Here is a 15,551-nt window from a genome sequence, read left to right on the forward strand (position 1 = left end):
ACCTATTACATTACTGGATTCTAGATATTGGTCATTTGTTGACCGTGCAGTTGACCGTGTTGCTGTTCTTGTAACATTCATTCCTCTTTGACATCTCATTTAGCAATCTGTAAAAATAGATTCCAACATCTTCTTGCAGGAAATGGACGTCGTCGTAGCATCTCTTGTCCCAGCTGCAATGGGCAAGCTGAGGGTAATAAGCTGTTGGCACCTCTTGCCCTGGCATGTGGAGCCGATGGCAGCGTCTATGTTGGAGACTTCAACTACATCAGAAGGATCTTCCCCTCTTGGAATGTTACCAGTGTGATGGAGTTGGGGTAAAAAAAAAAAAAAAAAAAAAAAAAAAGAAAAGTCAATCAAACCAGTTCCATGTCAGTGCTCACAAGTCACAGCTGAGAGGATTTTACCTAAGATTAGAGATCCAATCTGTATATTTTATCTTTAGTTGCAAGAATATTAGGTACAAAGAATATCTGATCCAAGGGTAACTACTTACAGCGGATATAAAAAGTCTACACACCCCTGTTCAAATGTCAATGGGGACATTTGCTGACAAAGTCCTCCCAAATGAGTTGCTGTGCTCCTAATCCTTGCAGTCTAACTTTCCATCCCAAACTTTGCATTTTTAAGTCACTAACAGTACAATAAACATAAAAAAGAAAAATAATAAAACAACTCAGTTTTGCTTATTTGCATTTGGTCACATCGCATCTTGTCAAATTAGCACAGGGACAAGCAACCGATGGCGATGCCAAGTAAGGTGACTGCTTTCAGTCTTGACCTAGAATTTGGTGCTTCCACGGCAATGTGAGAGAATTTATTGTCCACTCTAAAAAACACGTTTTAAGACAACAGGCACACAATGATCCATAAAACAAAAGGCCCACTTGGTTCAGCTGGCGTTTCAGAGACCCGGAAATGCACAACCGTGTGAAGAGGCACCATTACATATAGAAAACTGCCAACACTCAACATTAACAACTCCTCTGAAGCTAAGTCTTGGGTTTAAACTACTTTAAAATGTCTGTTGTGGAAAACCTGTTTTCAATGTGTTATTTTGAACGTGTGTATGTGTGAGAGAGAGTGAGCCAGCACTGTCATTTTCTGGCAATGCGATCGCATGTTTTGGTATAATAAATTGATTAGTTATAAACTAATATAATCAAACACTTGTGGAGCAGCAGAATGTACTCTGACTAACCCCAAATCAACTACAAATCAAAAGCCTCCTTGAACAAGGCTTTTCCTGAGATGTTTTTAGTCACATAGTACAGCACAATTCATCGTCCGCAGATACTGAATACAGTATGCCTGGGCTATGGGGCAGGAGGCAAGACATAAGCCTCATCCCGCAAAGAAAAATAGAAACACCTGAAACCTCCCAAATTATGACTGGTTTGCACTTCCGCCTCACAGTTCTGAGGACTGGGGTAGAAATCCCGGCCTCGCCTGTGTGGCGTTTGCATGTCCTCCCCGTGCCTGCGTGGGTTTTCTCTGGTTACTCCAGTTTCCTCCCAAATCCCAAAAACATGCGTGGTAGGTTGATTGAAGACTCTAAATTGCCTGTAGGTGTGAATATGAATGCCAATGGTTGTTTGTTTATATGTGCCTTGCGATTGGCTGGCGACCAGTTCAAATGGTAAATGAACTGCACTTAAATAGCGCTTTATCTCCACCATCACAGTGCCCAAAGCACTTTACAAAGCCTCATATTCACCCACTCACACACACATTCATACATCAATGGGTGACATCTGTCATGCAAGGCACTGTCAGGGCCACTGGGAGAAAATTAGGGTTCAGTGTCTTGCCCAAGGACACTTGGATATGCAGACAGTCGTACCCGGGATTCGAACCAGTTACCCTTTGGTCACTGGACGACCTGCTCTACCTACTGAGCCACAGCCACCCCTGTTCAGAATGTATCCCGCCTCTCGCCCGACGATAGCTGGGATAGGCTCCAGCACGCCCGCAACCTTAGTGAGGATAAGCGGTACACAAAATGGATGGATGGATGAAAGGATGTTATGGTCCGGTGAAACCAAGATTGAACATCTGACAATAATTTCAAAAAGTATGTTTTTAACAAACACAATGCTCTTTATCACCAAAGAACACCAGTGAGGCATGGTTGTGGCAGCATCATACTGCATGCAGCTGTTTTTCGTCAGCTGGAACTCGGGCCTTAGTCAAGGTGAAGGGAATTATGAACAGTTCCAAATACCAGGCAATGTTAGCATAAAACCCTCAGGCTTTTGCTAGAAAGCAAAACAAAAAAAAATCAATATATAATGTCAGGAATAGCCAACTTGAACAGCTGCATTTATTTGGGGTTAATTAAAGGCACTTTAAATTGTGGCAATTGTTCATTCTGAACACACCAGCATCCCCAGTTATAAAAGAGAGTATGCACACTTGTGCAACCACATTATCACAGTTGTTCACTTTTACTTCCCCTCTCAAAAATAGGGATTTTTGTTTTGATTTTTTTTTTTACCAATTGAGATTTACAAGTTATAGGTCCCATTAGTGATGGAAAAGGTTTTGAACTGATACAATATATTTTTTTTTTTTTACAATCACAAAAACCTGGCATTTGAACAGGGGTACTGTGTATACTTTTTCTATTCACTGTAACTGGGTTAAAAAGTAAAAAAAAAAAATAAAAAATAATAATGTTTTTAGTATGTTATTAGTTAAAATTTTCAAATTAATATTCACTAATTATAATCACTCATTCTTACCATTCCTCGTTATGATTTCAGATCATTTCATCTGTGCTTTTCTTCTTTGTTGTGATTGTGACTTCGATTAGAGTAAAACTATTAACATTTTGTATTCCAATGTAGCGAGGTACAAATTCATGAATCTTCTGTCCATTGTCCCACCACAGAATAACACATTTCAGTCTTCACTCTTGAGACATAGTGCTCGTCATTAAAATGTTTCACTTAGTGATACATAGCAATGACCAGTTGTTCTCTAACTCCCGTTTCCTCTCTTTTCTTCCTTTGCTTGCGCTATATAAAGAAACAAAGATTTCAGACATAGGTAAGAATGGTTAATCACTTTTCATTCCACTAACAAAGCATGCTCCTTCTATTTTTTTTTCCGTCAAGGAGACAAACATGTTCTCATCCCTGCAAGCCTTCAACACAATGCAGTGCTTCCTCAACTCGTGGCCCCTTCTTTTATCGACGCTATATTTCAATTGGTCCCTGGGTGTGTCCTCAATATGAACAAATAAACTCCTCTCTCCAAATAGATTCTCCATGGAAAAAGGGTATTAACTATAATTCTCGTATCCCATAGACGCTATGGTTTACACACGGACACTAAAAAGTGAACTGCTGAGCTCATATGAACTATCCGAGAACCTACTGAGTGTAATGTTTTGGGTTTGTCTTGTGGAGTGAAAAAGACCAGAGGCAGAAAACCACATTCAGAAGATTCCACAAAATGTTTGTCCCTTATACAAGCTGCAATTTATGAAGCCCAGTTATACAGCACCTACAGTACTTGTTCATTCATGAACCAAATAAATGAGACCACATTACCGAGCATGATGGGGTGAGTTGAATGACAAAGAAAAAGAGGAGCTATATTAAATGTGTGCATCTGTCAGCAGATGTGCTCATCAAATGATGACAGCCTTTACAAAGGCGCTGCCCAATGATGTTGCTTCTAGTCAATACGGAGTTATGCTCTGTCTGCCTCTGTTGTGTCTGTTTCTCAGTTTTACTGGTAAAAAATCTCTCCATAATAAAATCAACATACTGAATAATATAACATACATATAGAAGTATACGAAATACAAATAAACAGGCCCTTGTGCCCTTACAGATGCCTCCCCCATCTACTGTATATGACTCCCTATAATAAGAAATACAGTAATTTTCAATCCATCAAATTCTTTACCATTGAATCATGCTACATTTTGGGAACGTGAATTTTGATAATTCCATATATTCTGAATTTGGGTAAACTGACAATGACAACACTGCATGTTGCTGTTTTATGGACAGTGAGCGGGAATGGTATTTTCCTCTTCAGTCTTTCTGTCCATTTCTAATCTTGACAAGTGTTGTAGATAAAGAGCCTATTTTTGTGTTATCAGCTCAGATGAATGGCACAGTCATCACTTTAACAGCAGCCTAAAGCAAGGAGAGCTAAGAAGAGACAGAATGAAGGAAGCAGAGGGAGCAGGCTATAGATAGTGCTGGCTGTGGTTAATGGTCTTTCTTTTCTGTTGTTTATCTCATTGTCAGCTTTATTCCTACTGTATTGATTAATACCTGTACAGTTAAACAAAACATCATGCACAAGCATTCTTGGACAGCCTGCCCTTAAAAAAAAAAAAATAATAAATCCCAACATAATTCAAAGCAATTTCCTTTGGAAATTTTATCTGGGTATGATATCTTCAAAATAATTTTGATATGCTGAATATACACTTGTAACAAGGCAATCCTAATGATTTTGAATTAATGAAATTTTGTACAGGAAGTAGTAAACATTTTCCATGTTTAACTGTAAAAGTTAGCAGCACGGTGGATGACTGGTTAGCACATTTGCCTCACCTGTGTGGAATTTGCATGTTCTCCCCATCCTGGCATGGGTTTTCTCCGGGTACTCCGGTTTCCTCCCCCATCCCAAAAACATGCACGATAGGTTGATAGAAGACTCTAAATTGTCCGTAGGTATGAATGTGATTGCGGATGATTGTTTGTTTATACTGTATGTGCCCTCCGATGGGCGGGCAACCAGTTCAGGGTGTTCCCCGCCTCCCGTCCGCAGTTAGCTGGGATAGGCTCCAGCATACCCGCGACCCTAGTAAGGATAAGCGGTGGAGAAAATGGATGGATGGATGGAACTGTAAAAGTTGAAATGGCACTCTTTATGCCAGACTTGGAAATACACCTTTAAGGATGGATTCACCCAAACCTATTTGATATGGAAAGGAAAAAAAACATTCTTGTTGCTCAGCGGATTTTAATTATGTGATTAATGTTTTTTTTTTTGCCAGTCACATTAATTGTGCACTTTGCTGGAGAAGCATTACCAAATTCATTATTTTGAGCAGCACACACAATTGCCCTGTGTTCTGCCAGTCATGAATAAATGTGACATAGGAATGATAATGCTGATGTTTTTAAAACCTCCTATCTTTAAAACACACTTTTGAAAGTTTGTTTTAGCGCCCCAAAGTATTGTCATTTAAATGCGCGGAAAAGCACACAGTGACAACAAGCACACCAATGCACACAGTGATAATTGAGTGAAGCAATAATTCATACAAAAGTACTAAAAATTAACAAATTAAAATCAGACATCCTTTTTTGTGGTCCAATTGAAGTATTTAAAAAAAACTTAATGAACCCTTCTGGACAAGAACGTATTCATAAACAAACAATTTAAAAATCTGGTTCCCACATTTTGTCATTTTTAAAATAATCTAATACAATTTTATGTAATAACAAGAATGAAAGAAGAAAAGATCAGTTGCTGTGAAAGTAATTTCATTTTTGGAAATTGCATTTATGCCATATGCAGTATGTCTTGATTTTGTCCTATCCACATTCACTGTATATACTGCTTTGGAGTTCATGATATTTTTAATGCATGGACAAAGGTCATGGTGGATCAGAAGAGTCTGTTCACAGAAAAGTGGTGCCAGGGCAAAGATCTTTGTGGTCGGAATTTCAATGGTTGAGTTATTTGACACCGGTGCATTTATCTACCAATGTATCTACCAATAGCAATACAGAGTTATTTGTTTTTCAGTGTACATCTGAATATAGTTTTAATTACTATTCAATTCAATTAAAATTGATGTATAAAATACAGTTAACCTCAGATATCTCCCCTCCATTCATTATGGAATTCTTCCTTCATGTTTTGCTCTCTTTAAAAGACCTACATTTATTCCAGGTTTCCATTTTCATGTATTCCAATCTTTTATTTATCCTCCATTGTATGCATTCATGACTCTCTACTTTCATCTCCCATCATTCTGCATTACTTGTGTAATTCTTTGTCTTTTTGTCTGTCCCACTTATCCTTGTTTCTATTTTCGATTCGGTCATTTTATTTTATTTTTTATCTATCTTGGCATATTGAGATGATCAAGTGGCATCCACATGGCACACACATCCTCAGGCTGCATGTTTCTGCGTTCAACCAAACACACACACATTGAGGCTTGTCTACAACTATTTGCCATCAAACTGCTTCTCAACCTCATTACAATTTTAAACACTGTGTATGATAGCATTTTATCACTTCTCATTAGAAATGAAAAAAAGGCAAACTCCTAACACTGTACTGCAAGTGTTGGACGTGATTTAAATAAACAGAAACACAACAACTGAGCATCCAGAAAACCAATCACCTTTTAAGGTGTCATCATGTGCCATGTTGCCTTTGACCCAGTGTTCAAATCCAGTCCAACAATTGCTGAAGAAAAAAACAAAAATACATTTGGGCTTTCACAGGTGGAGATAAATACACAGTTCTTTCTCTTTAATCAGTCTAATTTTAGTTGCCTTTAATCTGCATATGCAGAACATTGCTAACCACTTAGCCGTATGGCCGGCGGCAAGTATATATATATATATACAGAATATCCCTCATCAAATGTACAGTGCTAACAAATTTATCAGACCACCTCCACCTGCAGTATTCGTCTTCAAGATCATCAAGCATCATGAATTGCTTTAATGCGGACTCACTGGGTTTCCCTGAGAAGTTGGAAATCAATCAACTATAACATTCAACCATTGAAAACTTTTTTTTTTTCCCAGGAATTCAAGTAAATAACTATCATCTGACATCTTAATCAATAAATAATACATTTTACAATTCACAGCTCTCACAATGTCTCTGTCATCCACTGCTGCTGTTTTACTTCATCTAATCATTCAACATCTGTAACTTAGGCGAGGTTCACACTGCAGGGCATGATGCCAAATTCAAGTTTTTTGGTGACTGATATTTTTATGTAGTCGTTCAGATTACAAAAACAAATGTGACTTCTAATGTGAACACAATGTGTCCATTAAGTGACACGCATGCACAGAAAAAAAAATATCAGGTTGCACCTAAACGCAGACACGAGGCATTGTGTGTGTTTACGGAAGGAAATATAGCCCTCGTGTATCTTCAAACATGTATAATGTATTTAGAAAAGAATATATGAATTCACTTTACAGTTCATATCTCATATCTGAGTTCAGACCTTTCTCCCCTTAAAATGTTATTATAAAAAGTGAGGGAATGAGTCTGCTGACCCTATGCAACAGCATTCCTACATCAAATCATTGTTGTTTTTATCTTATTTCCAATCACCCTACCTTTCATTTTAGCAACAACCCTACCCATCGGTATTATCTGGCTACCGATCCAGTGACAGGACAGCTTTATGTGTCAGACACCAACTCACGACGGATCTACCGCCCAAAGAACCTCAGTGGTGCCCGGGACCTCATCAGTAAGTCTCTATAATTTGGTAATAAGAAACATAATGACATAAAAGATTTGAGGTATTCAGGAAAGTCGGATGACATTACAATGTTTAATGTGGGTGTGTTAAGGTAATGGTGAGGTTGTGGCTGGTACTGGGGAACAATGTCCGCCCTTTGATGAAGCACGGTGTGGAGATGGAAGAAAAGCTACAGAAGCCCAGTTACTGGGACCTAAAGGTACACACATACATATTTTAAAAAATGAAAACTTAAGTCGATGAATATGAGATCAGTTGCCGCTATTTTACTGTTCATTCCATTTAATTTGGAGAAATTGTATTTGCACCACATACCCTATGTCTTCATTGTTTCCTATCCACATTCACTATTTGTACTGTCTGTTGGGTCTTAATCTGTAGGGGCAGAAATTCAAGGGTGATCCAGGGCAGCTGGTTGAAAATAAAAGTGTAAAAGCAATACATACATTTCCATACATTTCACGACCAACAACAGTACACTATGATTTCATGTGTTTGTTTTTACACATCTGAAGGTAGTTTTGAATTAATAACCAATAAAAAATTATTCCTACTATTTTGGGAATAAAAAAAAGAAGAGAAAATTGTTAATTGGTTCACATAGAAGAACATTTCTGAGATGAAGACAACAAATGGAGGGATGCCAGTGGAAATGTTAAATGATATGCAGTGCTTTGGTAATGAGTTTTTTGTCTACCCTATACAGGGATTGCAGTTGACAAAAATGGTTTGATCTACTTTGTGGATGGGACAATGATCAGAAAAGTGGACCGCAATGGGATCATCTCCACAGTGTTGGGAAGCAATGACTTGACATCTGCACGACCTCTGACCTGTGATACCAGCATGCACATAAGACAGGTGGCATGAAGTTTCATTACTACCACACATAGTTCTTTGCTACAGGAAACTGAAGTTTAAATTCTGCTGTGGCCTGAAAAAGTTGTGAAAATTGGCACTAGTTGCAGGTGAGATCCATCGGACTTTTCCTTGTTGCTAAGGTGGCTTGCATCCAAAAAGCAAATGGCCATGACACTGTAATACTGCATATCACTCTCATTCTTGAATGTCAGTGAATTGTTTGCATTTTTTGTGGTATAATACATGCACAATTGCTTGTCACATTCAGTCACTTACTATTTTGTGTCCAGCCTTAAGAATATTAATAAACTGAAGTCTGTGTTGTTTGGCCAGAGCTGATATAGAGTCAAAGGTTCTCATATGGACCATGCATTGATCTTGACATTTGCTCTTCATTTCTGTAAAAAAAAGAACCGGTTCTTGGCATAACCTTTTGTTGTTGGTGGACTCTTTGTCCACATCAGTGGTGTTTAATTTGGTTTACTATCATGTTTTTTTATGGTCTTTAGTCTTTGAAAAGCATTCAGTGCACCTAAGAGAGAACCCATGCAAGCACAGCAAAACTTGCTAACTCTTGTACTCACAAACTGTGAGATGAGACTTAGTAAACACTCCTCCACTGTGCTGCCTGAATAATTACTCTATACATATACAGTGTCTAGAAAGAACGTGTCTAAAAAGCATTGGAGTTTGTCTGAGATAAAATTCTCCACCTTGACACCTATATATCCAGGTTCGTTTGGAATGGCCCACTGATCTAGCAATCAGTCCCATGGACAACTCCATCTATGTTTTGGACAACAATGTTGTGCTGCAGATCACTGAAAATAGACAGGTATTGTCTTTATTGTCAGTCATAATACTTTGTGACATACTGTGTGCTGTCTTCTTTTTTTGCTACTTGGCAAAAAAAAAAATATATATATATTCATTTGAGGAATACTGTTTTTGTGTGTTCAGGTTCGCATTGTGGCAGGCCGTCCCATGCACTGCCAAGTACCTGGTGTTGAATACACAATGGGAAAGAGAGCGGTTCAGACCATGCTAGAGGGAGCAACAGCCATTACTTTGTCCTACAATGGCATTCTCTACATCACAGAAACAGACGAGAAAAAAATCCATCGCATTCGACAGGTAATCACAAATGTAAAATAAAATCAACTGTGAGTATGCGGGGATCCACTTACATAATATATACTGTATATAAAATATGTACTCACCTGCCTTGACTCACGTATGATTTTAAATAATATCCAATTCTAAATCCATATGGTTTAATATGATGGTGGGTTACCCTTTGCAACTATAACAGCTTCAACTCTTGTGGGAAGGCTTTCAACAAAGTTTAGGAGTGAGTTTATGGGAATTGTTGCCCATTGGTTTTCTCTCTCGCTCTCATACAGTGCAGACGCTTTTTTGCTCGCTCTGCTTGCTTCGCCTCTGTTTACATTTGTTCTTGCTGATAAGCTTGTTTTTCTTCCTAATAAATTAGAAGCAGCAACTCCTGGGTATTTTTAAACCTATGGGACTGTACTTTCTTTGTAGATACAGTCAGTTGTTGCCATAGTCCAATATTTTCTGATACCTTCTCACCATTACGTGAGCGTGGGCTGCTAATTAGCACAAGCCTGCTATTAGCAACAAGACCAGGAATCAAGATGGGTCCCTTTTCCACTGAGGACGATCATGGACTGCTGCAGAGGATGTCAATCCTGGAAACGAAAATCCACCGTCTTGAAGTGTATGTGGATGTAAATGGACAGTCGGGGAATGAAACCACTCTACCAATGTCTCAATAAGGCGAGCAGAAGTGTGCTAAGAGACAGCCACTTAGCTCAACAAAGAGGACGGTTGTGGAAACGGTCATGGGTCATCCAGCAGTTCTCCCTGGAATTTACGTGGAGCAAAGCCCAAAGATATGGGACAAAACCTAAAAAGGAGGGCACCACACCAGCAGATTATAGAGGAATCCGGCTGGCCTGAGTTGCGTGCTGCTTCAACCCCGAGTGAGCGGCCGTGGACGAAAAAAGGACGCGAGTCAATGCAAAACATTGACATCAGACTTACAAATAGATTTGAGCCACTTTTACAAGACCCTGGCCAATAATCCTTATCCACCACTGAAAGGTATGAAACTAAATGATACAGGAAAAAAATGGCACCCCAAACATTAATAGTTGGTGATGGCGCTGTCAAAGCTGTGAAACGTTTTTGCAGTGAGAAGAACACCAAAGTACTGTGTATTATCAATGACATGGTGTCTGATATCTCTAAAAAAAAAATCCTGGAGATCACTAATCAGTAACCAACTGTGAAATCTGTCACTATACACACAGGGAACCTAGATGTTGTCAAGCAGCAATCAGAGGTACTGAAGCGAGATTTCATTGATCGCCAACAAAAGTACAATGTTTGGATGCTGAGGTTTTCATAAGTGGACCTCTCCCAACAGTACGAATTGGAGATGAACGTTTCAGTAGGGTCAGTCAATTAAGTAAGTGGCTCAAAGAAGTGTGTACTGCACTAGCCGTGAATTTCTTTGATAATTTCTGCTATTTTTGGGAGCGCAGACATCTTTACAAGGCAAATGGTTTCTGGCTAAATAGACAAGGAGTTAAGTTGTTGACTGCCAGAAATTTTTATTGTGTACGTCATTCAGCGGCCCAAAAGGAAAACACTAACTTTGTTGACACGGCTGAAGGACAAAAAGAACAAAAAATCGGAGGAAAAAGAAATAAGGAGACACGAGGCGCAGATGGATTTATCAGCGTCAGTCGAACCAATCGGAGGAACGAAATGATATGAGGCAGCACTTTGGAGCAATTGGAGCAAAAACTCCGAATGCTTCGGCAATTGCCCCATTGGAGCAAAGCCCAAGCAAAACTCACTCTCTACTAGAGACAGTCTGACGGACAGAGTGAAGGCTATTGTCAATATTGGAGTCAAGCCCATACCACGCCAAAATCTTCCTCTCATCCCCCTTCACCTGAAACCACCATCCACTAAGATGCGAAGGGCCCCTCCTCCACCCATGAAGAATCTTATCTGCAAATCTGACTGATATCTGCGGGGTCTTTTCCAGAATAAAAGAAAGAAAGAAATATGTCACAAAAAAAGTAGAACTTAGTAAGGATAAAATGTGATTCTGTCAAACCATTGTCTCCAGCTATCTCTGCGAGACTAGCTCGTTTTAATATCAGGTCACTGGGTAATAAAAGCGGCACGGTTGACGTCTGGACGTCTGGTTAGAGCGTCTGCCTCACAGTTCTGAAGACTGGGGTTCAATCCCCGCCCCGCCTGTGTGGAGTTTGAATGTTCTCCCCGTGCCTGCGTGGGTTTTCTCCGGGCACTCCGGTTTCCTTCCACATCCCAAAAACATGCATGGTAGGTTAATTGAAGACTCTAAATTGCCCGTAGGTGTGAATGTGAGTGTGAATGGTTGTTTGTTTATATGTGCCCTGCGATTGGCTGGCAACCAGTTCAGGGTGTACCCCGCCTCCTGCCCGATGATAGCTGGGATAGGCTCCAGTGCTCCCGCGACCCTTGTGAGGATAAGCGGCTCAGATAATGGATGGATGGGTAATAAATCAATGTTGATTAATGACATCATTACAACCTATGATCTGGACGTTTTGTTATTAAATGAAACGTGGTTAACAGAAAGTAGCTGAATACCATTTTAAATGAGGCAACACCAGCAAACTTTAATTTTATGAACAAGTGTCGAATAGGGAAAAAAGGTGGTGGTATTGCTGTTATTTTTAAGTCATTATTTCAGTGTAAAGAAATTATACTGGGTGAATTTAGCTCTTTTGAATATCGCTGTTTTTTAGTTGACGGTGACCCAAAGGTTATTGTTGTAATAATTTATAGACCTCTAAAATACAATAGAAAATGTGTGGAGGATTTTTCAGAACTGCTGTCAGTTATTTGTACTGACTACTACTACTGTGTCATAACGGGAATCTTTAACATTCATTTTGACAATAACATGGAAAAAAATGGAAAAAGAACTTCCTGCTATACTGGACACATTTGACCTCTCTCAACATATTAAGAGTCCAACCCACACTCAAGGTCACATCTTAGACATGGTCACCTCTAAGGATGTTGAAATTATTTCAGTTGACATCAAGTATATGGCTATTTCTGACCATTTTTGTGTATTCTTTTAATTACAGATTCGTCCAAACGTTCAGACAACCTCTATGTCTATTAAGAAAGGGTGCATAAATGAGAGTACCACCACTGAGTTTATGGAGACATTAGCTGTGCCACAAACTGTGAATGCTGAGATAGTTGATGAACTTTTGGATAATTTCACCTGGAAAAGCTCAAATGTCATGAATGCTGTCGGTCCTATTAATATTAAAACAATCTTGAGGCGACCTAGAACACCATGGAGGAGCACTATGATGGTAAAGACCTCTAAATCAAAGTGTAGGAAAGCAGAACATAAGTGGAGAAAAAATAAACTCCAAATTGACTGACCTCTACAGACAAAGTCTTTGTCATTTTAACTTTAACTTTTCTGAAATCATCAGTAAGAACTTCAACAATACTCACACTCTGTTTGCTGTGGTTGACAAGCTTATCAAAGTGCTAAATGATATAAAGCTGAATACTGACTCGGGAAAGGTGAAAATTCTGGTCTTGTTGGACCTCAGTGCTGCTTTTGCTACGGTAGATCATAACATACTGGTGACCATGTTGGAAAGGTGGGTAGGACTAAATGGAACAGTCCTTAAATGGTTCAGGTCCTACCTGGACGAAAGGAGTTATTTTGTAACCATTGGAAGTGTTAAATCTCATTGAATGGCAATGACCTATGGGGTCCCTCAAGATTCAGTCCTTCGACCCCTTCTGTTCAGCCTGTAGATGCTACCTTTGGGTCAAATTCTTCAGAACTTTTATTTTGACTATCATAGCTATGCAGATGACACACAGTTATGTCTAGCAGTGTCTCCAGATGACTGTAGTTCAATTGAGGTGTTGTGTCACTGTCTAAAACAGTGGATGAGCCAAGGTTTTCTTCAATGAAACCACAACAAAACTGAGATAATTGTTTTTGGCAATAAAGAAAAGAGGATTGCTGTTAGTAAATACATGGAGTCACTTTTTTTAAAAACCAGAGACCAAGTCCGAAATCTTGCTGTTCTAATAGATTCTGTCCTGACTTTCAACATTCATCCATCCATCCATTTTCTGGATGGATGGATGAATCCTCACTAGGGTCACGGGCGTGCTGGAGCCTATCCCAGCTGTCATCGGGCAGGAGGCGGGGTACACCCTGAACTGGTTGCCAGCCAATCGCAGGGCACATACACACAGACAACCATTTGCACTCACAGTCACACCTACGGGCAATTTAGAGTCTTTCAACATTCATATCAGAGTCTTTCAACATTCATATCAAATCAATTACTAAAACTGCCTTCTACCATCTGAAGAACATATCCAGAGTGAAGGCTTGCATGTGTCAAGCAGACCAGGAGAAGATCATCCATGCTTTTATCTCAAGTAGACTGTTGTAATGGCCTTCTGACAGGACTTTACCTGTCACAGTGAACACACACACTTGTTAGTGCAACACACTGGAGCTGGGGGTAGCTGAAGTGCCCGGGGAGCAGTTCGGGGTATCAGTGTCTTGCTCAAGGACACCACATCCGTGAGTCCGGGGGATGTTGGTCCGGTCAGGGTCTTGAACCTACATCCCCCACAGTGGCAGGTGATGATCCTAACCATTGGGCAACGGCTGCCTGTGGAAAGAAATGCTAATGGAATATAAACAGAGTAGGGCTGTGAGATCGAGGTCAAATGAGGAGCACAGAGTCCAAAGCAAACACGGTCAAGCAGCTTTGCTATTATACTGCACACAAATTGAATAAGTTGCCAACAGAAGTGACATCAGCCCCAAGTGTGAATGTTTTTAAATCCAGATTAAAAACTCTTCTTTTTTCTCATACTTTTTAGAGCATTTCCACTTTTAAATGATATTTCTTGCACTGTACGCTGTTTTAATTGTACTTTTATTTTTGTATTTTTCTTCTCTTTGTTTTAAATGTTTATAAGCTGTTTGTGTCTTTGTTTTTAAATACTTTTAATCATGTAAAGCACATTGAGTTACCTTGTGTATGAAATGTGCTACATAAATATATTTGCTTTGCTTTGCATTCTTCCAGGAGCATATTAGTGAGGTCACACACTGATGTTGGACGAGAAGGCCTCGCTCACTGTGCACTCGAAATCAACCCAAAGGTAGCATTCATCCATACCAAATTCTCTCATCCATTTCTGGATGTTGTTTTGTGCACTGGTGCACAGCCATATTGGAACAGGAAGGGGTAATCCCCAAACTGTATGACTGTCTGCAATCTCTTGGTATGCTGAATCATTCAGATTTCCTTTCACTGGTGATCAGGGGCTAATATTCTGGACATTTCCACCTTTGTGGGAAAAGTTTAGAGACGGCCCCTCTCTGTTCCAACAAGACTGTGCATCAGTGCACCAATCAAGGTTCATAAAGACATGGATAAGAGAGTTTGATGTGAATGAACTTGAATGGCCTGCACAATCCTGACGTCAACCCTATAGAACACTTTTGGATGAATTAGAGTGGAGATTGAGAGCCAGGCCTGTTCATCCAATATCAGTGTGTAACCTCACAATTGCGTTTCTGGAAAAATGGTCAGAAATTCCCGTAAACACACTCCTAAACCTTGTGGGAAACTTTCCCAGAGAGTGAGCGAGAGAGAGAGAGAGCGGGATCGGATGACCATCAGTAGGTCGGTCGGTTTGTCGGTCAGTCGGACGGTCTTAGATTGATAGATTGATTGATTGATACATCATAGAAAATTTTAAAGTAAATATTTTAATTTTCTTGATATTATTTTCACATGGGCTACCTGACTTAGACTGCAATTCCCCCCCCCCCCCCCGCTATTTGAACTGCTCGTTCGTAGGTGTCAACTGATGGAGAAATTACCTACCTTGCCGGAGCACCATCTGATTGTGACTGCAAGGTACTGAAACACATTTACTTCATATATCGGTTTCTGGTTTACATATAGAGATAAACTAAACTGCAAGGTTGTCCATCTTTTTGAGTATTTTAAAGTCTACATTTCTTAAAAAATAATAGTGTTTGCCTATCCACTTGCTAGTGCCACTCAATTTCTTGTTTGATATA

At 39.6% G+C, this 15,551-nt stretch overlaps 1 protein-coding gene across 5 annotated transcripts in view; it reads left to right on the plus strand.

Annotated features, from left to right (window-relative positions):
• The window catches only part of LOC133404486 (teneurin-3-like), a 281,787-nt gene that overhangs the window by 206,499 nt on the left and 59,737 nt on the right, over positions 1-15,551 (plus strand). For 3 of the 5 annotated variants that reach the window (XM_061680417.1, XM_061680419.1, XM_061680421.1), the window contains 8 exons: positions 140-317; positions 3,031-3,051; positions 7,365-7,489; positions 7,593-7,700; positions 8,208-8,362; positions 9,096-9,197; positions 9,323-9,496; positions 15,325-15,384. In XM_061680417.1, the coding sequence (XP_061536401.1) occupies positions 140-317; positions 3,031-3,051; positions 7,365-7,489; positions 7,593-7,700; positions 8,208-8,362; positions 9,096-9,197; positions 9,323-9,496; positions 15,325-15,384 (923 nt within the window). The remainder of the gene's footprint in view (positions 1-139; positions 318-3,030; positions 3,052-7,364; positions 7,490-7,592; positions 7,701-8,207; positions 8,363-9,095; positions 9,198-9,322; positions 9,497-15,324; positions 15,385-15,551) is intronic. The other 2 variants (XM_061680418.1, XM_061680420.1) reach the window with 1 other exon arrangement.

Source organism: Phycodurus eques, chromosome 6 (genome assembly GCF_024500275.1).
Source record: "Phycodurus eques isolate BA_2022a chromosome 6, UOR_Pequ_1.1, whole genome shotgun sequence".
NCBI lineage: Eukaryota > Metazoa > Chordata > Actinopteri > Syngnathiformes > Syngnathidae > Phycodurus > Phycodurus eques.